Genomic DNA, 26,628 nt, shown 5'->3' with positions numbered 1-26,628 from the left:
TGAATGTTTTTTTGCCAGATCGAGCCCTTTATGCAGACGCCACTTTACAAAATGAGCAAATAATTGCAGTTTTAGCTTTACATCTTAAAATTAAAGTTAGTTACAATAGTCATAGGCCTATTATTTGATTTCTAAGCTAATGCTTTATTTTCTACATTGTTGGTCTACGGAACTGCAAGCTAAAACTCCATGTTATTGGAATGAATGAGTCACTTTGTTGATTTTGCTCTGTTGTAGGCTATAAAGAATATGCTGGGGCTAAAGGCTATTCAGCAGCATTATAGTGTGCACAACATCATACAGGCTTATAGGGTTAGTGCAAAGTTAGTGCAAAACCTGTAGGTTATTATAAGCCAAAATGATTAATTACCAGGGAGCAACCTTATCCACTCCCAATATTCATAATGAAATTGATTTGTATGTATAGTGGTAGCCTAATTATCAGTGGTGTAAAGTAACTAAGTACATTTACTCAAGTAATGTACTTTGTACACACTTTTGAGGTATTTTTACTTTACTGGAGTATTTTCAATTTTCAATACTTACTTCTACTCCATTACACCTCAGAGGCAATTACTTTTACTACACTACGATTATTGGACAACTTTAGTTATAGTTACTTTGTAGATTTTAAATATTATTACAAAACATACACCACTTCAACCCTATAGACTTTGGCTATTTGAAAATAGCCGCTCTACAAGCTCACAACGCCTCGCGATGTAACACATTGTGAGCTTGTAGATCTGATTTTATTTTTTAAAAGATTTTATGCATTTTGAAAAGATGAAATGGAAGATGTCTGCATGAGTACTTTTACTTTTGATGCCAATACTTTTGTACTTTTACTCAAGTAAATTCTGAATACCAGACTTTTACTTGTAACAGAGTATTTCTGCATTGTAGTGTTGATACTTTTACTTAAGTAAAACATGTGAGTACTTCTTCCACCACTGGCCAAAATTATGAATTACCAGAGAGCAACCTTATCCACTCTCAATATTCATAATGAAATTGATTCGTATGAACTGTATAGTGGTAGCCTTACACATTATTCCCGCTTATTTTTCAATATTATCTTCATCTATTATATAGCGACTAGCAGGTGCTGTGAGATGAGATAGCATCTTGTTTCTGGACCGGACAACGCATCAGATGTTTATCGGAGGAGGATGGGAAATAAGTGGGGACCAATGTCAGCATCCTTGTCTCTTTTGCGCCTGTCGATTCCGCTACACTGAGCTTTGTTTGATGGAGGCGTGAGCAGCGACAAAGGGAAGGGAGAGGGTGAATGGAGGAGGAGGGCGATTAGGAGGAGAGAGCGTTGGTTCGTGTGATGTTAGTGTCGAGATAAACAGGCTGAGACGCTCAGAGAGGCGATGGCTTCGTGTCCCTGTTCGTGCAGGTTTTAGAGCAAAAAACAAATCTTTCCGGGGTGCGTGAGGAGGTAGGGATGAGGTAGGGATGTCTTCTCCTTCTCTGGATTGTTTGTGATGAATTGCAAAGGGCTCGCCTCGCAGCCGGGTAGCCCACCACCACCACCATCAACAACGAAGCAGTAGCATGACGTGAATGACAAAAGAGCTGTTCCAGCACACAAACACAACCATAGGAATGTGCGACAACAATCTGCTTGGCCCAACTCAAGCTGATCTAAGCGACATTCTGGATCGTGGGGACCTTCCACCTCGCTGTTAGAGGGCTTACTGGGCTACTTCTCAAGACAAACCCCGTTGAAGAGAATTGTGCGCGCTGGGATTTGGGGGGTTGGAGCGTTTCTATTGTCAGGCAAGACCCGAAAAACTTATCCAATGGCACTGGTCATGGAGCCTGTGAGCAAGTGGAGCTCAAGTCAAGTGGTAGACTGGATGAAAGGTAGGATCATTGCACGACTGATAGATAGGATCACCAAACTGCTACCATGAATTGTAACGGGAGATTAGCAACGAATCTGCTTTGGCTCAGACATTCTATACAGAAACACCTGCTGTAAATCACTGCTGATTTGGAAATTATAGGCCCTGAGACAAACCTATAGTTATCTTTTTTCCCCCTGAGGCAGTGAAACCGTTACACTGTAGCCTAAGCATATATGTGATCATTATATCGGGATGATATAGGGTAGAATAGAATATAGATGATAAGAATTTGCCCTTTTTGTATCAGAGATTCAACTTTGTAAGATAACACTTAAAGTTACAACATAGGCCACCTGCATTGGAAAGAGAGAATTAACCCTCAAGTTCTGAGTCAGAGGAAGATGTTGACAGAGCATTATAATTGTTTTTTGTTGTTGTTATGGACATAATGTCGCATTAACATAAAACACAAGTTAAAACTGATGACATTCAATGACCCTGTTCTGTGTGCTATCAGACATAATTAGTACATAAAGTATCACTTTAGAAATAGCCTATATATGCCTATATATAAGAAGCACCAGTTAGTAAGTTCTCTCTATGAGCCTATACTGTATGTTCTGAAACCTATCCTTTTCGTTTATTTATGTGTTAACATGTGACATCTCATATACACATAACTTAAATGATGGGATTCAGAGTTGTACATATTATTCAAGGCCATACCATTTCATATGCATATGACCATCACTTTACCATCATTATCATTATTACTTTAACTAGCTATTATCAAGTTTAACAAGTTCACATAACAGAGTTAAATATCCCAAATCATCACACACAAAGTTATTGCGACACATATTACAGGGATATTTTATGCATATTTTACAGGAAAACAAAAACAGATTTAAATTCAATCAACCTTTGACGTATGGCTCCAGGTAAAGAAAGCAATGATTAAACAAGGATGAAATTATAAATTAATACTTGAAGATAGTGAGATATGATTTAATATATTTATAATTTATATTCATATCTCAAACCTTCTCTTGTTGTGACTGTGTGTATGTCTGTAGAAGTGTAACTATTTTGTTAACTTTGTAATGGTCTCTGCATTGTCAGTGCATAGCAGCATGTTAATAGATACATTACCATAGATGCTCAAGTACAGTACTACATGGTAAAATGCTGAGAGTTAATTTAACTACACTTAAAAGTGTAAAATTTGACCTGTAAGGACCTCGGTACACAACTCAATTTCCAAACATACGCCACTCCTTTTGTACGTATGAATAAAAGTCTTAGATAAAATTAGTTAGTTAACATTTTCTATTACAAGAGGACTGTCTTGCTATGTCTATTTTTGCGCACGTTTCTGTGAACATGCCAACTCAGTTACAGTATTTGACAAGTGCAAGTGTAACTGGAATTTGTGTCAGTATATTGAGAAGGCATAGACCTGATGTGCAGAGGGAAATAAAGAGAGACATCATTAACACGATGGTTAAGGTTAATATGCAATCTAATATTGATTCGGTGAAGGAAATAGTGTGAAAGAGATGTAGCCTGGAGGATGATGAAGAGAGCGTGGTTAAGCGGGGGGGGGGGGGGGGGGTGGGGGGGGGTTGTCTTCAGTGGCCCACATGTGACAAGTGGAGCAGAGACAATTCTTGCATCCAGAGTCCAGTAATGGTAATTTAAAGTGAAGGATAGGAAGGCATTTAGAGACTGGGAGAAGAGATGGATTTATTTTATATATATTTCTTTCTTATAGTTCCTGGGGACTGCATTAACATTCAGAAGTTTCTTTATTAGCATATGACTCAGTGGTGTCACTGGAGGCCAAATCGGGGCACCCTGTGACCTTCCCACAATTCCCCTCGTCACCCTGCTGGTGTTCTGTGACCATTAATAATCCCATGCTAAAATAAAACACTGTGAACTAAGAAGAGATTCATATTTGATTGATGATTGTGTTCATTATATCAAGTGCAGTTTATCTGTGTAAATAATACATTCAGTATATTTTCGCTGTTGCGTGGAAACCTTGTGTTGTCCAAAAGTATTACTTTTCAGGAAATGGAGAAAAAAAAGAACCTGTGTTCCAATGGATTCAATGTAGTTATTATTTTGTCACAAGCTCTTGTTAAGCTCTTAATAACTTTCACTGTCAGTCTCAACAATTTTCAAAAATAGCAAAAATAGCAGATCTACAAGCTTGTGTTGCACGATGCGATTCGTTCGTGAGCGTTTAGATCTGCTTTTTTCACTTATTTTGCATACCCTACAAGGGCATTCATTTACGGGGGAAAAAAACAAAATGTTAAATATGGAGATACAAAGTAACAGCAACAATATATTTAATGTGCAATCTTATAAATGTGATATGGCACAAAGTGAACATATTTGGAAACCTCTGCTGTGTTGTGTCGAACTGTGTGCATGGGCAAAATATGTTTTGTAAAACTTGTCCAATTATTCACAGTGTTCCTCTTCCTCTTTGGTCTTCATTGTAGATTTGTTAGAATAGTGTAATATGCCTTTAACGTATTACAACGATCCTTTTTTGGGGAGTGGAGGTATCATCACTTCTCTTTACTTATTTATTTATTTTATCCTGTTGTCAAGGACACCATGCCAAGACCCTACTTCATGGTTTCTATGGTAACATGGGGAATTCTTCACTGACATAATGAGTCTCAATTAACTTAGTAAAGAGGCTGATTAGTTAAGCCTTTAAATGTTATGCAAAGCCATGAAACTCCCCGTGTTTCCTCTCCATCATTTTGCTGCCAGCTAAACTTGAGCTGAATGCCTGATTAGGTTTAGGCCCAATTATACACTGAGATTGAATTGAATGTATGTGAGGGAACCACAGTTTGTCTTTGCAGAAGAGCCATGAAAGAGGGTGACGATTAAGGAGTGGTGGATGAGAGAGAAATGGAAAGAGATTAACTTGAAACAGAGAGAGAGTTTGGTTCCACCTTTCTACTCTGTACTGTATATGTAGGATATCCAGGGGTGGGTGACCAGAAGCACTGGTCCATAAGGCCATTATCATCAGCACAAATCAGTTAAAACTGGTATTTTATAAAAGAAAAAATTATTATGCTTTTTTTTTTAAACTGGGGACACTGAGTTTTGATTATCAATCTTTAGACTATTAAAGGTAGGGTAAGTGATTTTCTTTGGTTAAAATAAGTGTTAGATAGCTCTATATTCTGATAGTACTCATTGCTATAGAGTGTTTGTTCAGTAAAATGAGTCTCCTTGTCTCTCCAGCTCTTTATAAAACAGAAAATGCATTTTCGTTTCAGTTCAGTTTCATTTCCAATTTTATCGAATCAGGATAGAGAACTCAATCAGGATATAGATTAAACAAGTGAAATTGGAAGTGATGACACTAAGAAATGAGCATGCAAAATTGGAACTGGAACACTATAAAAATGAAGCTTAAAGATGGGTACTTTCTCCTGATTGGCTGAGATTTTGACACCTACCGGAAAATGTATTTTCTGTTTATTAAAGAGCTGGAGAGACGGGGAGACTCCTGTTACTGAACAAACACTCTATATCAATGATTACTCTCAGAATATAGTGCTTTAACCTTTTAACAAAATACTTTTTGTTTTAACCAAAAAATATCACTTACCCTACCTTTAAATTATATTTTAGTTGTTAGTTTAGATGAACTATTAGTACAAAAAAAAGGAAAGAAACTAGCTCGAAAGTATTTACATACAATTTTCCTTTTGCATCACGTAAAGCAGTGTGATGTTTTATTTGTATGCCTGCATTTCACTATTACCATGTAATTAGCACAGATTTGGATTAACTTATTAAAATGAATAAAGCTGTGTATTTATAAAACAATTACATGACGGTATACTGCACTGGGGTACACTGATACAATAAGTGTTTGTTCCGATGTGGATATGAATAATTGAGGAGTCTTATCGATGTATTTGCAAATGCAGACTTTTTTTGATGGCATTGTTTATGCCATCAACATCAACTTAAGACTGTGTCTGCCTGGTAATGTTCTTGATACACTCCACCAGTGGCCATTGAGCATTCTGTGGGCCAAGACCACACCATGATCACCACTCTCAATTTGTCTGTCTGTGTGTCAACATGGTTGTGTGTTTTAGTACATTAGTGACAATGGGGACCAGAGGGTTTAGCGAGGGTTGGAGAGGTCAGCTAAACAAGTTTGCTCACATAGAACTCTTTTAGGTTGTGCAAGACAGTAATGTGCATAGTGTGGAGCAAACATCGAGCCAGCCCTGAATTGTTGGGTAGCGGACTCTTAAATAAACAAAGCCACATTTTAGACATGCATTTCTGGCGTACATGCCTCAATAGGAAAATAAACAGACATTATGGAATCTTCATATCATTGCTTGTCGGGGGGAAAACCTTGTATACAAAACCGTTACTACAAAACCGTTACTTTTCAGGAAATAGAATAAATAACCTGTTTTCAAATGGATTCAATGTAGTTAGTTATTATTTAGCCCACACTTTAATCCACAGACATACTTAATCACTTTTCCTTGGTGTCCCTATTTTGGGCATGTCATTAGTAACAAAATGTTCAAAAAACGTCAACGATTTAAAACATTAGCAAAATATGCTGACGTACAAGCAAGATGTGACGCGTTGTGAGCTTGTAGATCGATTCGCTGCTTTTGCGCAACACTGTCATATGGCGAAGTATAAAATGGGGCATTAATTTATTTTAAAAACAACAAAACAAACAGATGAGGTATTGAGAGATTTACACATACAAAAATGTCTGCCTGACAGTGATAATATAAAGGGAAACTTGGGCTGAATCACCCTACATTTTCTCTCTTAGGGAGAATTTCCTTGGCCTACAGTTTATATCTACAATTAGATAGTATTTGTTACAGGTGTAGAGCAGGGGTTCTCAAACGTTTTCACGTCAAGGACCCCCAAATTAATATGTATTTGGCCGCGGAACCCCATCTGAAAATATATTGTTCCAGGGACCCCCATGCAACATTTGGGTTGTTAAAATGTTTGAAAAATATTCCAAATATGTCTGTTTTTTAAGATTTTCTTTTGCAAATAGCCGATGTATATTGTGGTTAAAAAAATTATTCTGATGCTATATTTACTGATTTCGCTGGGGACCCCTAGAATCTAAAGTCAACAGTATGTTACTCAAATTCATATTGAACTAGCTAAAACTTAACTGTACACCACTGGACCAAAGTACGCACAATAGTTATCATTCAAAGCTACAAGACTTCTCACTATCTGTCCTACTAATTTAACAGCAGTAGAGAGCTGCCATGTGTGGAGTGTTCTAGAAAAAAGTATATATGTTTTTTGACTGCCAGTATGACTTAACAACGGAAAGTAATGACAAGAACAAATTATTAATAGGCTCAGAAAGCCTATTGACAAATAAGAAGCCACATAAGTAGATTGTTATACAAACCATCAACTTATCATCTATGTTCCTAACATCCTGCCTTCTTCCCACAGGTCTAGATGATTGCCTGCAGCAGTACATCGCAACCTTTGAGAGGGAGAAGGTCGGGGGGGACCAGCTCCTTCGAATCACCCACCAGGAGCTGGAGGACCTCGGGGTATCCAGGATCGGCCATCAGGAGCTCATACTGGAGGCCGTGGACCTGCTATGTGCTCTGGTGAGTCTGTCTCCCTATGGCAGCATATGGTATGTAGAATGTTTGAAGCATGTGAAGTGGCCTGGGAACTGGGAACTAGACAGGGAATGGCATCCACAAAATAGCCATTCATTCAAACCTCATTTAATACAACCACTGATGGCTTCATGGGTTTCTCTATTGGCTAGCACTATCCGACCGCAAAAGTTTGCAACCAATTGTGGTACTTTTTTGAATAATCTCTGCCAAGTCACACACAAACACATTTACACCATCTCAAGGAATGAGTACAGTTACAAGCAGACACAAATAAGATGCTGCTGATGGCACAGAATGTAAACCCAAGGTTTAAATAAGAGGTGAGATAGAGGAGGTGGAATAGAAAGGTAGCTGAATATGATGAACCAAAGTGACCAATAGATATAAGGGGAGACTGGATTGAGAATTAGTGGACAGAGGTCACAGATGTTGAATGAATATCTGAATTCAAAGCCCTCTCATCCTCCATATAGCTAGAAGAGTAAGCCTTGCCTCGGTCCCAAAGCCCCTTATGTAACTGGGATTTTAGTTTGAATTCTCTCTGGCATGGCTGTATTAAATGATTACTCACCCTCCTGCCCCCCACAACTCTGTCATGACAGACACCCACAGGGCTGCACGTGCAGTGTGGCATTATGGGTAATGAGTGCTCTGGTTATTCCCAGACATGCAAAGTGACAGCTGGAGGGCAGTGGGGGTGGATGGGTGGATGGGTCAGTGGTTTGATCCTCACATTTCTCATATGAGTAGGACCTTCGGTGGGTTGGTTTCAATAAGAGACACTTTTACTGTCATTTTGTTTAAATGTGTGTGTGTGCGCGCGTGCGTGCGTACGTGCGTGCGTGCGTGCAATTGTCACCAGCAGAATTACTGGAATGCGATTGACCATATTGTTCACACAGCGCCTCTTTTGCTCTTAATTTAAACATCAACCCCGACTATGACATAAGAGCAAGATGGCTGCCATGTGAGTACGATCAATGCTAAAAAGTTATAAAAAATGTTGATCAACATGAACCTCCCCTGTCCTTTAGAACTATGGACTAGAGACTGAAAATCTGAAGACACTGTCACACAAGCTCCATGCCTCTGCCAAGAACTTGCAGAACTTCATCACAGGGAGGCGTCGCAGCGGGCATTATGATGGCCGTGCCACCCGCAAGTTACCCAATGACTTCCTCACCTCTGTGGTAGACCTCATTGCAGCTGCCAAGAGCCTGTTGGCCTGGCTGGATAGGTGAGGTTTGCAAAATAATGCATGGAATACCTCATTCAAAGACATATGATGACACATGAATAATGCATACATGTACACATTTGTGTGTGCCTGCACAAACAGACAATTGTTTTGTAGTAGTAGTGGTTGGGGTGTCATTTTGACTGCTTCTCTTCTCTCACGTTTGGTCTTAAGATTTGTTTAAAGATCAGCTTACTGTATTCTGAAATGAAGAAAAACAAAAATTAGCTAAATATTTCCATTATGTGAGTTATCTGGGATTATGTGTTCCTAAATGCTCAAAAACATGTTATTTTCAATGAGGGATAACTTTACAAGAGAAATTATGAGAAAAGGGCTTTAATATCAGTTTTCAAAACATGTGGACGTGAAGGGCTTTTATCCGGCCTTGGGATACCCCCCTACCTTGTGCATTATACAACACCGCTTTAACACTGCTTTAAACATAGGCCTACTGTAGTCAGTTGCAGTAGTAATGTAAGACTTTCACAGAGTGACATGAGTGTTATATGCAAACAGCATGAGAATATTGGTACTTGGGAATATTGCACTGCATTGTACATGCAGTACATTTACCAATGAATTGGGCTCAAATTAAGAATGATCTAATGGTTAATTCCAGATGTTACTTCTTTTTCAGGTCCCCATTTGCTGCAGTGGCAGACTACTCCATTACAAGAAATAATGTGATCCAACTGTGTCTTGAGCTCACTACAATTGTTCAACAGGTAAAAAGAAACCCAGTAATACGCAACCCAAGCATGTGGTTAAGACTAAAGTGCTTCTCATTTAAACAATATTACACAAGAGCGGGTGCTGTTACTGTAACTGTGATTTGGTCGTAAGCACAACATTGAATGTTGTTCTACGACAAATTATTTATCAAAGAATTGAAGACAACAGTTTATAATAGGTTTGTGGTTATACGGCTGCCAACAAATATAGTTCCATAAGGGCCTCATCAATAAAAGTCAGCCCCCACTATACAGTAGGTACGTAAATAACAGGCTAATGTTAGCTCACTAGATTCACAGTAAAAAGTTCCAGTATTGTTGTACTGTACATCAGCAATCATGGAATCAATTGTCCAGTCAAATTGCTTGGCCGGCACTAAGTCAAGTTTGTTAGAGATCCAGTTTCAATCTGCATGTAAACCTGACAGCGAGAAGGTACAGCATAATCTTATAATGCATTATAATAATGCTTATAATGCATTATAGACATGGGTTGCATAGCAAGTGTTACCTGTAAGGAGAAGAGTCTGGGCAAACTGACTCGTTTTTGCAGTGTACCTAATCAGTGTGTTTATCTGTGCATTCTGACAACTACTCTATACAGTATAGCAATAAATAAACAGTCTAAGATTGTCTTACAATGACTGTGAAAGAATGTGAAAGATAAAGGTAGGAGTTGAAAGCATGGATGCAGAGGAAGAGTGAGAGAGAAACAGTGTAGTGACTCATTTGTGTTGTTTGTGCATGGATGGTTGGGGTGTATTGGAGGTCAGAGGTGCCAAACCATATTTGTGCATAAAACCCACATACAGTCATTCAAATGATAATAATAGCTACACAGTCAAATCCTCAGTGTTCATTTATCCATTTGTAACTCTGAGAGTGTACAAATGTGGACCATTACAAAATGGACCATTACAGCCAGGTCATATTTCATCATAATCATATTCTTTACATCTTCTGCAGGATTGCTCTGTATACGAGACGGAAAACAAAATTCTCCATGTGGTGAGTCGCTCACTACTTTATTCCACTTTACGTTGTGTAATATAATGCAAAACAAATCCTGCAAATTTACCATGACAGAACTCTGACCAAAGTGCATGCGCTCCTTCCTTCTTAGTGTAATACTCTTTCCGGAGTGTGTGACCACATCATCTCTCTGTCATCGGACCCCATGGTGTCACAGGCAGCCCATTTGGAGGTGGTGCAGTTAGCCAACATCAAATCCACTGAGGGATTGGTAGGACCCCCATTCACACTGATCTCTAAATCTAAATTCCTCAGTGTTTGTTTAACTCTGAGGGTATACAAATGTAATCAAATGAACCCTTATTGGTTACATTTGTAGACCCTCAGATTTACTGTATGCCAGTATACTGCAGCACTTAAAATGCCAAGATGTTATACAGTTTGCCAGGAATTAACATGGGAAATATGCTTCCAAGCACACACACGAAAAAGCACCCACATTGCTGTGATAATTTCTAAACAAAGCAAGGTGGGTGGTTTTATTGTGTAGAGGTCGAATTTGCCAATGAAGAGAAATAACTCCTTAAAAACGACTTAATGTCTGCCTATTGGCTTCAATGTGGCTTAAAATAGTACTGTGACATTGTCTTCTAGCATGTTTGATTTCATATACCGGTACTGCTTTAACTTAAACTACAGTAATATGTTGTACTAATAATTAACAGTATTAATATCCCCAAACAACTCTGCTTTATGTGAAAAGTTACTGTAGCAACTGATTACCATTAACTCTAACTTCACCTTCTGTAGCTTTCTTTCAAGGTGTTCCCTTTACAGCTTGATCAGGTCTGGTTATTGGCCATTAATTATGTATACTGTACTTTAAACAATAACTAATACATTTTGCTCATGTTTGAACTTCCTAAAAATTGTTAAATGAAGGAATGAATAGGAGGTGAATGAATAGATCAGACTTTATACCAGTACCAGTCCAGTAACTTAGGGACCTCAATGTAACTGTCCCCAAGTTGAGCAAATAAGAAATTCACTTTATAAACGGCTACATATAAATATACAACTCTGAAATGTGTCACTTAAGTGAGAAGGCACTTACTATACAATCATCATCCCTTTGTAAGACTCCTCCATCTGAACATGGACCTACAAATGGACATAAGTACTGTATCTCGCCTGGGGCTACAGTGATTGCCCCACCCCCACATCAGCGTGCGTAGGGGCATGGAAGTTCTCTCATCCGTTCAATAAAACCTGTACAGAACACTAGGCCAAGTGGCCTAAAAATAAACCTCTTAGACTCCTCATCTTAGAGACCGGCATACTGTGTGTGTGTGTGTGTGTGTGTGTGTGTGTGTGTGTGTGTGTGTGTGTGTGTGTGTGTGTGTGTGGGTGTGGGTGTGGGTGTGCGCACACGCACGTGTTTTTGCACATGGTGTGTGCAAGCATGTGTGTACTCATACCTGTTTGTGATGCACTTAAATCCCTTTTACTGAAAGCTTTCAGTCTTAGCCTCTGCATCAACCAAGTGTAGGTCAAGCAGTATTTGCTAATAAATCTCAGTTTGTTTTAATCTGATTGAACTGCCAGAGGAGTGATGTTTAACGAATCAGAAGAGGTCTGGTACTGCAGGTTGCCAATCACAGTGAAATCCCAGAAATCTTAATATTTTAAGGGGACTGTCCAAACATGTTCTAGTCTTTCGTGGAGAATGACACATTTGTTGTCATTCAAGCATGTGAAAAAAATGCTAAAAAAAAAAATTTTGCTAAGACAATTTGATCACACCAGTGACTGTGGATGCATGGACCAAGAATGAACGCTAAGGCTTGTATTTCCTTTTAAAAAAAAGGAGGGAAAAAAATATTGTGAATTTATCTTCTTACTGTTTGTCTACAGGGCATGTATATCAAATCAACGTATGATGGTCTGCATGTGATCACAGGAACTACAGAAGGAGTAAGTAGGCTACAGCCCTTTTTTAAGCCTAAATTACACTTATGTCAACTAGGGGTATCAAAAGTATGGATACTTTTTAAAGTATGTTTTAAATGATACCATTCCGTTAATTGATAGTACCAAAAGCACAGAAGCTGTGAAAAAACTGATCTACAATCAGATATTCAACTCAAGGCTATATGGACCAAATAACAAGGTCAACACACTTTTCCTTACAGTAGACATGGCTGAACCTATATATGTTTTGATCTGTGCCTGTCAACCCATTAGTCTTTGGCTGATCGATGTAAGAAGATCCATGCTGGGGATGAAGTCATCCAGGTCAACCATCAGACAGTGGTAAATGTCTTTTAATCCCTTATACAGTGTGTGTGTGTGTGTGTGTGTGTGTGTGTGTGTGTGTGTGTGTGTGTGTGTGTGTGTGTGTGTGTGTGTGTGTGTGTGTGTGTGTGTGTGTGTGTGCGTATATACACTTTTTCAGATAAAAGTGGCTAAACATAGGCTGAAACGCTGAAATGATCAAATTGAATGAGACCAGAAAGCAGCAAGGATTTCCATAAGGAGGTTCCCATAAGGAGGTCATCATTAAGACAGCACATTTGGTGGTGACAGGCTGCAAGGCTCCTGACAGCCAGTATGACATACAACAGCAATGACCAGAAAAGCACCTGACTAACGATAACTGCTTGTCCAACTGAACAGGAACTAGGAATAAAATACAGTCTAATTGCTAAGCAAGACATTTTTCCATTAGAAGAAGGAAAGTGATTCATAATAACAGTATACAGTATCTAATGAATGAAACAAGAATGTGTTTAGATAACTCTTGGACATCAGGACTTGTCACTATAGAGCAGGGGTCTTCAGCCTTTTCAGGCCAGGGACCCCCAAACTGATGGGGAGATGGAGCAGGGACCCCCTACCTCGTAGGGTAGAGGGGGCTACCACATATATTGTATATTTATGTATACAATTGTGTTTTATATTGCCTGCTCCTATACACACCTGCCCCAGTCGGTGTGCAAAATAAAAATTCTCTACAAAATATGTATAAACATACCATGTTATTGTGCCTCCATTTATCTGTTTGCTATGGATTCATGTTATGTTTAAAGACAATTTGACATTTTGGGGGAAAAAAAGAAAAAAAAAACGTTTGTTTTTTTCAAGCAAAAATATTGTTTAATCAAACAACAATTTCGCGGACCCCCTGCAGTACCTCTGCGGACCACCTAGGGGTCGCGGACCCCCTGTTGAAGACCTCTGCTATAGAGGATACAAAATATCAGTACAAGCATGATTCACGAAAGGCTTTTGTGAATTAATGCTCATAATGATTCAAATGTTTGGATGAGTCTACATGCTTTGTTTTTGTGTGTACTAGGTGGGCTGGCAGTTGAAGAACTTGGTGAACTCGTTGCGTGGGGACCCTGCAGGTGTTACTTTGACTCTGAAGAAGCGGCCACAGAGTACACTCACTTCAACTCCTGCTCTTCTGAAGAACATGAGGTGGAAGCCTTTGGCTCTACAAGTACGGCGCCATGGTGGCACTATTTTATTCTACAGCATCGCGTGTGTGTGTGTGTGTGTGTGTGTGCGCGAGCGCGCGCGCGTGTGTGTGTGTGTGTGTGTGTGTGTGTGTGTGTGTGTGTGTGTGTGTGTGTGTGTGTGTGTGTGTGTGTGTGTGTGTGTTGTATATACATACATACATGTAAGTGTGCAAAAGTGCCCCAGAATAGGGATGCTAGTGTTGAAGAGGTTAATTGCATACTGCATAGTCACTAATTAGGTATTGTTAATTCAACATTGCCCACTCAAACCACTCAACCATTTTCCCCAACCTCTCTTTCTCTCTCTCTGTCTCTCTCTGTCTCTCTCTGTCTCTCTCTCTCTCTCTCTCTCTCTCTCTCTCTCTCTCTCTCTCTCGCTCTCTCTCTCTCTCTCTCTCTCTCTCTCTCTCTCTCTCTTTCTCACACATACACACACATAGCCAATCCTTCCTCAGAGCCCCACCAGCAGTGTTGTCACGCCCACCAGCACACTTAGCACCCCTTCAAGGAGGGATAGCTGTGCCCTGCAGGAACTCTACATCCCACCACCACCAGAGGAGCCGTACACACCCAGGTGAACACACACACACACACACGCACACGCACGCGCGCACACACACACACACACACACACACACACACACACACACACACACACACACACACACACACACACACACACACACACACACACACACACACACACACACACACACGCACAATTCTTTGATTAAAATGCTGTTTCACAATTCACATCCTCGGAGTCCATGTACAGGTATTTCATATCCCCTAGTAGTCTATGTATTTCACATCCCCTAGTAGTCTATGTATTTCACATCCTCTAGTAGTCCATGTATTTCACATCCCCTAGTAGTCTATGTATTTCACATCCCCTAGTAGTCTATGTATTTCACATCCCCTAGTAGTCTATGTATTTCACATCCCCTAGTAGTCTATGTATTTCACATCCCCTAGTAGTCTATGTATTTCACATCCCCTAGTAGTCTATGTATTTCACATCCCCTAGTAGTCTATGTATTTCACATCCCCTAGTAGTCTATGTATTTCACATCCCCTAGTAGTCTATGTATTTCATATCCCCTAGTCATCTCTATAATTTACATCCCTAGTAATCTATGTATTTCAAATCCCCTAGTAGTCTATGTATTTCACATTCCCTAGTAGTCCATGTACACATATTTCACAACCCCTAGTATTAGAACATATATTTTCCCTAGTCCATGTCTTTCCCCGGACTCCCCATGGCTACCGCATCTTTTTTAATTAAGTTATTTATTGACATGGGAATAAATTGGTTATTTGCTCGGTTGGCTTTAGGGTTATCTATCTATACATCCAACCTGAAGGGAGTGGCTCAAGTAGATGAGATGTATCCCTGCAGAACTTGTCTGCCTTCTCTGTCAGCCTGGTCAGGTACAGGCAGGACAGGTCAGCCTGCTTCTCCCCCATGACTTTACCAAAGGTCTTTACTAGTTTTCCTAATTTGTTCTTGTGAGTAATTTTGGAATGTCCACCACCAGCATACAATACAATAGCACAGGATACTGTCAATAAAATGTTTAGCAAATAGAGTGAGAATTTTGTCATCAGCGTTAGAGAAGTTCAGTTTCCTAAGAAAGTACGTGCTCTGTTGGCCCTTCTTAAAAATAGCATCGGCACATTGGTCCCGGGATAGTCTGTGATCTATAATAAGACCAAGATATTTATACTCCGTCACAACCTCAATCTCTTCTCTAATCCCAGATAGAGTGGATGGTGGAGCATCACGACTAGAATCTAAAATCACTTTGGCCTTGGTGTGTTCAGATTCAAATGTAAGGCCTCACACCAGTTGATATAGTCATTTAGACCTGGAAAATGTTCGACCAGGGTATCTGCCAAGACAACAGTCTGTGTATAAAATATATAGCAACGGTGACATCACTTGTGGTGTGCCAATAGAGGTGTAATACTCCTTTGACATGGTGTTGCCTTCCCTTATACTTTGAGATCTGCCTATAAGGCAGCAAATCCAAATAAAATGTATATTCCACGTTGCACTTTTGCCCATCACCATATGAATATTCCACCAATTTCTTTGCTGCAGAGATGAAAAGGGAAATCTGCCAGGCGATGAGTCCCACTCAGATATTCAAGTCGCCAAGGGCTCTGACTCACCCAACTCCTACTTGGACCAGGAGTGTCGGCGGCGCTTCCCTCTGGTGGAGGAGGATGCCATTCTCTACTGCTATGAATATGACCAGAACCACAGGCTGTCACCTGTCCGCAGGGGAAGCACCCCCTCCTATGGTATGACTCAGGCAGGGCTGGCATAAAGCGTTGATAAAGATGAACGACCATATTTGATGCTCTTTTCGACTATAAGAACTAAGCGAACTGTGCCGTGTCACGCAGATCACATGTTCTGGGTTTCAGATGTATGTTATTTAAATTGATAAATGTAGTTTTCTTGTTTACTGGTGCTAAGTATCTTAATTAGATACAGTAGTATGTTAATGATATGTCGAGATTAGATGCTAGGTTTGATGTCTACCTGCTACTTTAGTTAGCTGTTTTCTTAGCACTCTTAAATTGTTGGTTGATTGGGTTCATGCGGCAAAGAATTTATTTTAATGGCCATGGCTGGAGGGCTGGACCCAGGCTAGTATTCTTTTTTTCCCTTCTTTTTTTGGGGGCTTTTTCTGCCTTTATTGGTAGAATACAGTAGACTGACAGGAAATGGGGAGAGAGAGATGGGGAGTGACACGCAGCAAAGGTCTTCGGGATTGGGAGTCGAACCCGTGACATGCTGTCAGACTGCTAGCAGCCTATAGGTGCCCGGACCACTACGCCAGCCGTCCGGGCCCAGGCTAGTATTCTGAGTAAAGGTTTCAGGAGATTCAGCAGCCAAATAACAAATAGCATGGAAACTCTGGCTGACATCTGGGCACACTGGTGTTTTCCCCCCCCACTGCTTTATTTGGGTGCAAACACAAATGTAACACACAACACAAATGTGGTTTAAAAAAAAAATGTCTCCTTTGATTTTATGTGAGCAGCTGCGTAATAATGATATCAAAATGTTCCCCTGTGCTGTGCACTCCAGGCCGGCTCAGGCCCATCTCAATGCCAATAGAATGCAGCTGGGCAGGAGACTATGAAGACCCCACCAAGCTGAAGAGAGAGAGCAGGAGAGGTGAGTGGGAGGCTGAGGGAGGGGTGCAGAGAGAGGGAGAGAGAGACCAGACAGAGAGAGGGGGAGATGTGGCGAGTGGGTGGATATTTCATGATAGAGGATGGTTTTCTATGTCGCCCTCTCAGATCTCTGAGCAAAGAAGAGGTAGGCTATGCCGACCTGTCTGTAGTGCTGTCACGATCATGATAGTTGACGATGAATTGTGATACAGTACAAATAATTGCGATTAACAATTTAATTGTGTTTTGACATTGAACATTGGAACATATACGTATACATTTGAAAAATCTTTGAATTTTAAGCTTTTCTAAACAGCAATTGCACATGGCAGATATGACAAATAGATTAATATATAAAACAAATGACTGTCAATGACTGGTACCAATAATAATCCAAATTAATAATGTAGGCTACTATGGCCAAAATAGGCCATATTTAATAATTAGTGGATTTATTAAATAGTGGAAATAGCCGATATACAAGCTCACAATGCGTTGTGAAGCTTGTAGATCTGCTATTTCAGCTATATTTGAACATGTTTGAAAATGTATGAAAATCTTTCAACATGAAAACGAGTATGATTATTATGCTAAATCATTTATGATTTATACTTATACAATGTTCTTGTCACGGATGCGACCCGTGTGTGTTATGAGTTTGTGTATCTTCTATTTCCTTTCTTTCTTTCTTTCTTTCTTTCTTTCTTTCTTTCTTTCTTTCTTTCTTTCTTTCGCACCGTTTCTGTTTTTGGGTTTGAAGGTATTTGTTGCCTTGGCAACTGCTGAAGATTTTTTTCCCCCCAGGATTTTGACATGTTGTAGGTTGCTGCTAAGCTTCATGACAAATGGAGTGGGATAAGAAAGCAAAATGCTCTCGTATCAGTCTCAAGGAATACTCTCTGCAAAGATGTGTTTAATTCCACAGGGGGGCGTGATGATGATCTGTTGATCCTATGGGCTTCTCGTCAGCCAAAGCGAGGGTGCTATATTTATCTGTAAGAGGCGGTATCTCGAAATATCTGATAGCTGTCTGCCTGAGAGCAGCCTTCTGTCATATTTATTTTAACCACTTAAACCCTGGCATCCATATTCTGGGGGGAACACTAGCCAAAAATAGCAGTTGACACTTTGCGAGCTTGTAGATCGGCTATTTTTGGCTAAGAGATTTGGTGTAGTAGACGGAAAAAAACGGTCCTGAGCCAACTCAGGTCCAGTTTAGTAAGTCTAGAGGGTTTAAGTGGATAAATGCCTTTCAGATATAAAGTGAAATACTGAAATCCAATTCAATTGATATTTGACTAGATTACAAAGCCTACTAATATTGGCGCACGACGGTCAGAGGTAGTGAGGTGCAGGATTGGAATCAGGGGCTCCTGGACCACTTTCTTGTTCAAGGGCAGTGATGAGACATTGCATGTTAAGTGTTTTTTTCTCACTTGTGTGTCCCTACAGAGAACACCTTGCTGCATTATGCTCGTGAGGACAAAGCCACAGCGGAGGAATACTTGACAGGACGCAGTCTGAGCCAAAACAGGAAGAAGGTCGAGAGGGGAGGTAGCCCCGCCCAATACACGCTCGTCCCTGCCCTCCAAATGGAAGTGTCCCTGTCCACCTCCAGCTCGGACTCTATGTCCCTCTACCACGTCAGTCTGGTTCTAATCCCTGTCATCACAAATGTTTCATTTATTATTAGAGCCAAACCGATATTATATTATTATTAGTCTCTTATTTTACTTTTTTCAACCTGGCGTCCTTATCTTGGGCATGTCATTGTAGGCGAATATTTTCAAATGTTTTCAGTCATTTCCAAAAAGAGTAGCTCTACAACGCGTCCCATTGCGACGTGTTGTGAGCTTGTAGATCTGCTATTTTTTTAAAGAATATCAATAGGGCCTAGGTGATTAAATAAAATTAATTCTAGTTAAATGGTCTCAAATAGAACCTATTATCAAAAGTGTTTCAAATTTATTAGAACATTTTGCACTTTCTGACACAATATTGGTCAATACATCGGTGATCGATGGTCTAGGACTCTCTAAGACTCGGCATCGGACCCAAATATCTGGCATCGGTCTGGCTCTATTTATTATCAGCTGTTAGACTGGTAACACTGGATCCCTCAGCATCTTATTGGCCTGTTTATTTTCTTTTATTTGTAGATGTTTGAACGGTCCTCACTTCTCTCAAGGTCAAAGAAGAAGAATAAAGGTGAAGTACATTCCTAGAAAGTGGTTTTATAAACACGAGTTGTCCACAGCAAACCCCTGATTGTTAAATTAACTATGAAAGTGTAAAAATTGTGATCACATGTTTTACTGTGCACATGGTTATCATTATGTTACAGGTCTTGTACTTTATGACTCCTCCTGTTCCCTTTTCTCTTCTGCAGTTGGAAGTCCACGGTCTTCAGTCAGTAAGCGTAGGATCTCCTGTAAGGACTTGGGTCAGGGCGACTGTGAGGGTTGGCTCTGGAAAAAAAAGGATGCCAAAAGCTATTTTTCCCAGAAATGGAAGAAGTACTGGTTCGTCTTGAAAGACACCTGCCTGTACTGGTACATGAATGAGCAGGTGAATATTTCTCCTGTTAGGTTTTAGTTTTCCCCAACCCCCAACAAAAAGAGGCCAATTTGGAGAAATCTAATTTTGAACACTGCTCTCAAGCTTGATGTTAGGTTGGAATGACGAAGCTGTCACGTTTGACTTATCACAGGATGAAAAGGCAGAGGGCTTTGTGAGTCTCCCAGAGTTCAAGATTGATCGTGCCACTGAATGCAGAAAGAAGTAGTGAGTACAGATTTTTACGAATGCTTATGAGATGGCTAATTCACTGCAAAACTGTGGATTAAATTGTCTATATGGTGAGGCAAAATGACTGTGTATGTCTAGAGTAAATTTTTTTATATGGCATGATTTAGAAGCCATAAATAACAATAGCTTGTAGTAATAGTAAAGTAGAGCTACAGTATGAGCTTTTTATTAGTGTCTACAATTATAGAGATTATTAGTGTGTGTGTGTGTGTGTGTGTGTGTGTGTGTGTGCGTGCGTGCGTGCGTGCGTGCGTGCGTGCGTGCGTGCGTGCGTGCGTGCGTGCGTGCGTGCGTGCGTGCGTGCGTGCCATGAAAGTATTGATAACTCCACTTACTATGATTTCATATTTCATATAGTTCATATAGTTTCATTCATATAGTTTTTTTCGTATCAAGTTGCGGGATCATCAGAGATCTCCGCCTACTGATATGTATGGGGAAATCTAAATTCAATATCTTGCTTGAACAACTGCCGTTGACAGACCTACGGCAGAGAAAACCAATCATATCACTGTCCCAATATGAAGGACCACCCTAAAGTCTTTGCACAGGCTCTGTAATGTGGTTATTTTTCACCCAGTTTTATCCCATTCATTGAATTTAGATGTCCGCAGACATATCAGTAGCTGAAGGTCTCTGATTGTCTGGCTACGCAAGATTTTAAGATCCACTGTCTAACGCTAAGTTAGACAGCGCCAATATGACCCAAGTTCCTTTGATGATAAATACCTGTGTATATGTGTATTGGAGACCACTTAGAGATTGTGGAGAGACCACTTTGGTTGCCCGACCGCTATGTGAATGGTAGCTTGTACAGAGGCTGCTTATACAGAGAGTGTGGAGCACAAAAAAAAACGTGCTTTTCAAAAAAGTTAAATATTTGTGGTTTCAATCAAATGTTTGATAACTAACTCACACTAATAGTTGAATAAAATGCTACTTTCTCTGTGGCATCATGGACTGGCTTCATGGTTGACAAATGGTTTAAGTTTAAAAATGGGAAGATTTTTTGAAAATGATGCCATGCCAAAATCTGAGAGCTTAAAAGGCTGTTGATGTCTTAGCCAGTTAGTACACATTCCACATGGGCTTACACTTAGTAACTTAATTTATCTCATCATTCCTGTTTCTTTCTAGCCTGGTGCTGCCATACTAATGCACAAATGTAATTACATTCACTCTGGCAGATTCATCAGGTTCCCAGGCTAGTCTCTTTCCACTGTCTTGATCTAATAAAGCAGAGATGCTTTAAAACCAGTATACAGAAAAGAGTCGATTGCACAACTGAGCTCGAGCCGCCTTTGACAGAGGTTGTGCTTGCAAAGTGCAAACAGACACACACATTCCACTTTCTTAGTCCCTGGCTAAAAAAGAATAGCACAATATGTCTCTATGTATTTAGTAACCATAAATATATATTTAAATCCGCCTTTTGATTCTCTTCCAGTGCTTTCAAGGCTTGCCATCCGAAGATAAAGAGTTTCTACTTCGCAGCGGAGAATGTTGACGACATGGTGCGGTGAGTGATTGAGGCAGAGCTACTGTCACCAACTGGTACTAATGCCTTTTTAGGGAGAGACATAAGTAGTCTTCTGAACCAGAAACAACATAAACTGATAACAAGACTACTTACAGATATGAACTGTACGGATGGATGTGTTAGCAATTTCTGATATACTGCTATTTTCTTTCTTTTTTTTCTTCAGTATTATACTGCACTTGCGAATGTTCACTTTACCGCCACCACTGCAGTCACTTTTGTGACAGTGCTATTCACCTACTGTACATAGCTATGTATATAGACAGTATATAGATACTGTGATGTAGACTGCTGATATTTGGCTGTTTGTATGGCTACTTTGCTTTGTTTCTTTTTAATCCCTACTATCTTTACTATTGCGTTTGTTTTTTTGCTATTTAAATTTTATTGTTATTCACACACTTTTGTGGAATCTTAAAGCTGTACAAGCTGTATAAGATCTTCACTGCCTATAATGATGCTGTATTTGATGTGTATGTGACAATAAACACATTGGTCACTTTACTTACCTAAGCACATGATAAGACAGAGATGATGTGACTCAGGACCTTAAGCTGTAGCGACTCACATACATCATTAGTTTCGTGATTTCATCTGCAGGTGGCTGAGTCGTCTCTCTACAGCAGTCACAGGGTACTCGGAGCATGAGAGAGTCCACCCAGACCGGGGTGAGAATGTTACTTACACTGTTGCAATCACACATCCTTCATCATATTTGCATGATTATTCCACCATAGGAGACATCCTATGGTGTTTTTAATTAATGTGTTGTATACCTTTTGAATGGCTTCATGATCAATTTCTGCTGTCATTAGAAGCTTTCTGCACCAGCGATTAGTTAGGTTCCACTTCAATGGATAGGGCCTTTAATATACAGCCATCTTTGGTCTTGATTACGCTATTCGTAGTATTCTTGTTTTGCTCTACATTAATATATCACAATGACACAGCTCATTTGCCATGTTTGTTATTATTTTTGTTCTGCTATTTGACTATAATCCCCTGTTGTTTGCCACCAACATGTCTTCGATCGAATACTATGAATAGCAATAAAAGTACATTATCTAACAGATCTAATGATAAAATATCTTCACACCAGATTATTGGAGTGAGAGTGATCATGAGGATGTGGAATTGCCTTCGATGCCCAAACAGGACAGTCCGCCACCACCTTATGATACATATCCAAGACCTTCCTCGGTGAGTCTCTTCCTGTGTCTTCACCTGATATATAGCTGATATATCTTTTAGCTTTGAGGAGTTGTGGAACTTTTCCGTTAACCAACTGATGTTGTTTAGGTACCACAGATGAGTCCCTACCTGGAGCCAAAACATCGTCACCTCTCTTCCTCCGGGACATTTCAGTCACGTTCCCCTAACGAAGAGTTCCGACCGGATCCTCGGGCAGTGAGCAACTCCAGCAATGATATCTCGCTGGGGCAGAAGACAAGCAGCCGGCGTCGCTCATGGCAGGACCTGATTGAGGCACCATTGGCCAACACAGGCTTACACTATTTGCAAACGCTGCCGATGGAAGGTGGAGTGCTGCGTGAAACCAGAGGACAGCTGTCTGTGGAGTACCGCCGACAGTCAACGCTACCCGCACAACGCAGCCTTATACAAGACCAGTATGGGCCCGTGCCACTGCCCCTCAACCCCACTGTCTCTGCAGAAGCTGGAGGGAAACCCCGCAGTTTCACTCTACCCCGGGACAGTGGGCTCCATGCTGTCCTGGCAGCCTCTACCAGTGCATCAGGACACAGAGAGCCCCAGCACCACCAGCAGGACCAAGCCAGAGACATAGGCAAGACACCACAAGACACGAGACACAGAACACATTCTCACCACTTCCGTTAAAGCCATTAAACAGGAAAAAATGCATTGTTGAATACTGTTATTTATAAATTGTAAGCTGTATTTTTCTAGAGTTCCCCAGGGGTCTATGTTAGGCCCCCTCGTTGCAAGCTTGTAGATCTGCTGTTTTTGCTGAATGTTCGCCCCAGAATAGGAACGCTGAGGTTCATGTATTCAGTATTTTTGTACCGTGCAGAATCCCTTGACCACAAATGAAGTTGGCTGTTATAGAAATATTTTTCTTTATTTAAAATGAGCTAATCTTAAGCATTAGTGTTTTTCCAATACCCCACGATAATTGTCAAAGCATTTTTAACCTTTTAACCTTAATATTATGAATAATAAGCTATATCCACATACAGTAGATTACACGCCATACCATATTGCAGCCGCAATATTAAGAAGCAACACTGACTTTTATGGTGTTGCACTTAGGAAGACAAGCCGTCTAGAAAAGTGTGTGTGTGTGTGTGTGTGTGTGTGTGTGTGTGTGTGTGTGTGTGTGTGTGTGTGTGTGTGTGTGTGTGTGTGTGTGGTGTGTGTGTGTGTGTGTGTGTGTGTGTGTGTGTGTGTGTGTGTGTGTGTGTGTGTGTGTGTGTGTGTGTGTGTGTGTCTGTGTGGCTGCCAGGAGGCCAATGTTGTTTGCGTGAATATTTTTCACACTTTGTGAATTCATAATCTTAGATCCACCGTCCCGCTGTCCCTCCATATTTGGGCAAGACTGATGTCATCAATATGATGTCATCAACATGACATCAGCGATCCATAGGGAAGCCATGCTGTTGTTAGACCCCTTATTGTTTTTCATCGCTATCTTGCAGTCTTAAAATACATAACAAATGCTTGCTGTTTTAATATGCTAGAAGTTTTACTGACATTTGTGGCGAAAGTGAGGTGACAATTTACATTTACATTGGCAATGATTTAAGTTACCAGTCAAGAGAGTTGTCCCTTGCCTGAGCGAGATGCTGTTGTGCCCCATGCCAATGTTTATATGTTGTGGTGAGGAACAATCCTTTCAATCCACATTAATGTTGAATTCTCAGCAAAACAAAGACACTGGCCTGAGGGGCCTTTCTCTGCGTGCTCTGCCATTCACTTCCTCCAACATTGCGTGTCAAGACTTGGATCTTGCACAAAACCAGGCTGATACACACTAAAGCACAGACCCAGAGCTTCATTACCGACCACCCCCAAACGTTCCACGTTCCATAGAAAAGAGTGATGATAACCAACAGATTAACTAGACTAGAGGTTTATTTAGAAATGCAGTGTAAAAATAGAACCACTGGGGGGCAGTGTTTTAAAAAGAACCGCCACGGGTACTCTTACTCCTACTCCTGATGACCTGGCTGCAGTGCAGTGAGGCATTAGTCATTATGCTTGTGGTCTCATGGGTTTCATTCCACCACTCTTTCTGTCTCTCCTCTCTGTGCTGGCTACTGGCAGATAACATATTATTTTAAATTGAACAGAGTGAGCAGCCTATACTAGCCTGGCTCCACCCCCTGAATGAACGAAATGAAAATTCAGGCTGAGTGTCAGGCTAAGCCTATACTGCATCGGACCATGCATGTCTTGCAGAGCCTTTCAGGAAGTTCAATCATGTTGTACGCTCCAGTGACACATTACGACGACCTTATTACACTGTGTATTAAGTGGTGGAAATGAATTGCAATAACTCAGTAAAACTGCATTGGTACTAAGAAAGTCATCCTAATGCATGATGTACTTACAATTGTGTGTAACTACACGTTGTAGAAAACCCATCTTTATATACTGTCACATTCCAATGTATGAAGATGTGTGTCATCTGATGGGGTAGAATTGTAAGTAGGCCTACACCCCATTAAAAAGGCAGTAGAACAGGACTCAAGTATAAAAAAAACGTATGCATGTTATAGGGCCATAAGAAGTGTAGCCTTAAAGGTAGGCTAAGTGAGATTTTTTTCGTTGAAACAAAAATATTTTTGTTAAAAGGTTAAAGCACTATATTCTGATAGTAAGTATTGCTATAGAGTGGCAACAGGGGTCTCCCCGTCTCTCTAGCTCTTTAATAAACAGAAAATACCCTGAAAATGCATTTTCTGTTTACTAAAGAGCTGGAGAGACAGGGAAACCCCAGTTACTGAACAAATATAGCAAAGATAGTATCAGAATATAAGAGCTATTTAACACTTATTTTAACAAAAGAAAACCACTTGCCCTACCTTTATGTTTTCATTCCAGTTGTTATGTACAGTGTTGGTAATTGGTTGTTCTTGGTGCCAGGCTGTGAGCAGGAGAGGAGGCTGCAGACAGACTCCCTAGGGGACCTGTACCGGGCTCTGGAGCACGCCAGTCTGTCCACCAGGGCCGACTACAGGCCAGATGGCCACTTGGAATACAAGCGCTCATTTGTTCGCAGAGTCAACGATCCACTGCTCAGTGAAAAGCTTCACCGCCTCCGGATCCTACAAAGCTCACTTAAGGTAAAACAAACACTCGTCTTGGCTGCTTAATATTTATATTTTGTATTATCCGCTCAAAACAGCTTCTGCTTTACACTTAATCAAGGTTTCTATTTTGGACTTTTGCCAGACAGGGGTGTGTGTGTGTGTGTGTGTGTGTGTATATGTTTGTTTGTTTGTTTATGCGTGTGTGCGTGCTACAATCTCACAGCACGTCACAGTACAACGCATTCTGAGCTTGTAGATAGGCTATTTTCGGCTGGTTGGAAACATCTGAATGACATTCATAAAATCACCGCCTTACTAGTATAGTACTACAAATGTGTCTGTGTGTGTACATGTGCATGTGTGCGTTATCCGCTCAGTACAAATTAATAAATATATCCATCTCTTTACAGAATGTCCCACTTCAAGACAAAGACCCTTCATTGGACTTTTTAGGATAAGTTCTGAGGATCAGTCTGTTGGTAAAGTCCTAACAGAAGCACCATTACATGTGCCTCACCCAGCCAGCTCTCTCTTCCCAGTGGCCAGAGGCACCCAATTTGTCTACCCGCATGGCTCTTAAACTGCACCCGTCCACCCCAGCCCCCCTTTCTACTTCCTTCCACCTTGCTCACACAACAAGAAGACATACCCCCTGTCCTGTACAAAGATTATTGTTAAAAAAAAAAGGCAACAAATTATATCTTGCCTGACCGTGGCCACTCGCCTCTGTGGAGCAACATTAAATTGTTTTAAGATTATGCTGGAGTT

General features: G+C 40.5%; 1 protein-coding gene across 1 annotated transcript; it reads left to right on the top strand.

Annotated features, from left to right (window-relative positions):
• Positions 1–1,811: 1,811 nt before the first annotated feature.
• Positions 1,812–26,365, top strand: LOC308090218 (connector enhancer of kinase suppressor of ras 2-like; the record flags this gene model as incomplete). The annotated part of the gene is made up of 22 exons (XM_080435279.1): positions 1,812–1,875; positions 7,377–7,540; positions 8,593–8,795; positions 9,418–9,523; positions 10,496–10,537; positions 10,653–10,772; positions 12,416–12,475; positions 12,746–12,814; positions 13,860–14,006; positions 14,466–14,599; positions 16,133–16,335; positions 17,132–17,221; positions 18,673–18,863; positions 19,380–19,428; positions 19,610–19,788; positions 19,931–20,004; positions 21,476–21,547; positions 22,169–22,236; positions 22,668–22,768; positions 22,877–23,372; positions 25,694–25,893; positions 26,271–26,365. 22 exons carry the CDS (start codon positions 1,812–1,814, stop codon positions 26,316–26,318), a joined length of 2,880 nt encoding a protein of 959 aa, XP_080291405.1. The 3' UTR covers positions 26,319–26,365.
• Positions 26,366–26,628: the final 263 nt, after the last annotated feature.

This window comes from Gymnoscopelus braueri (assembly GCF_963280865.1).
Source record: "Gymnoscopelus braueri genome assembly, chromosome: 8".
In the NCBI taxonomy this organism is placed as follows: Eukaryota; Metazoa; Chordata; class Actinopteri; order Myctophiformes; family Myctophidae; genus Gymnoscopelus; species Gymnoscopelus braueri.
Note: the sequence above shows the minus strand (reverse complement) of the source record. Positions and strands in the feature narration are given on the sequence as shown.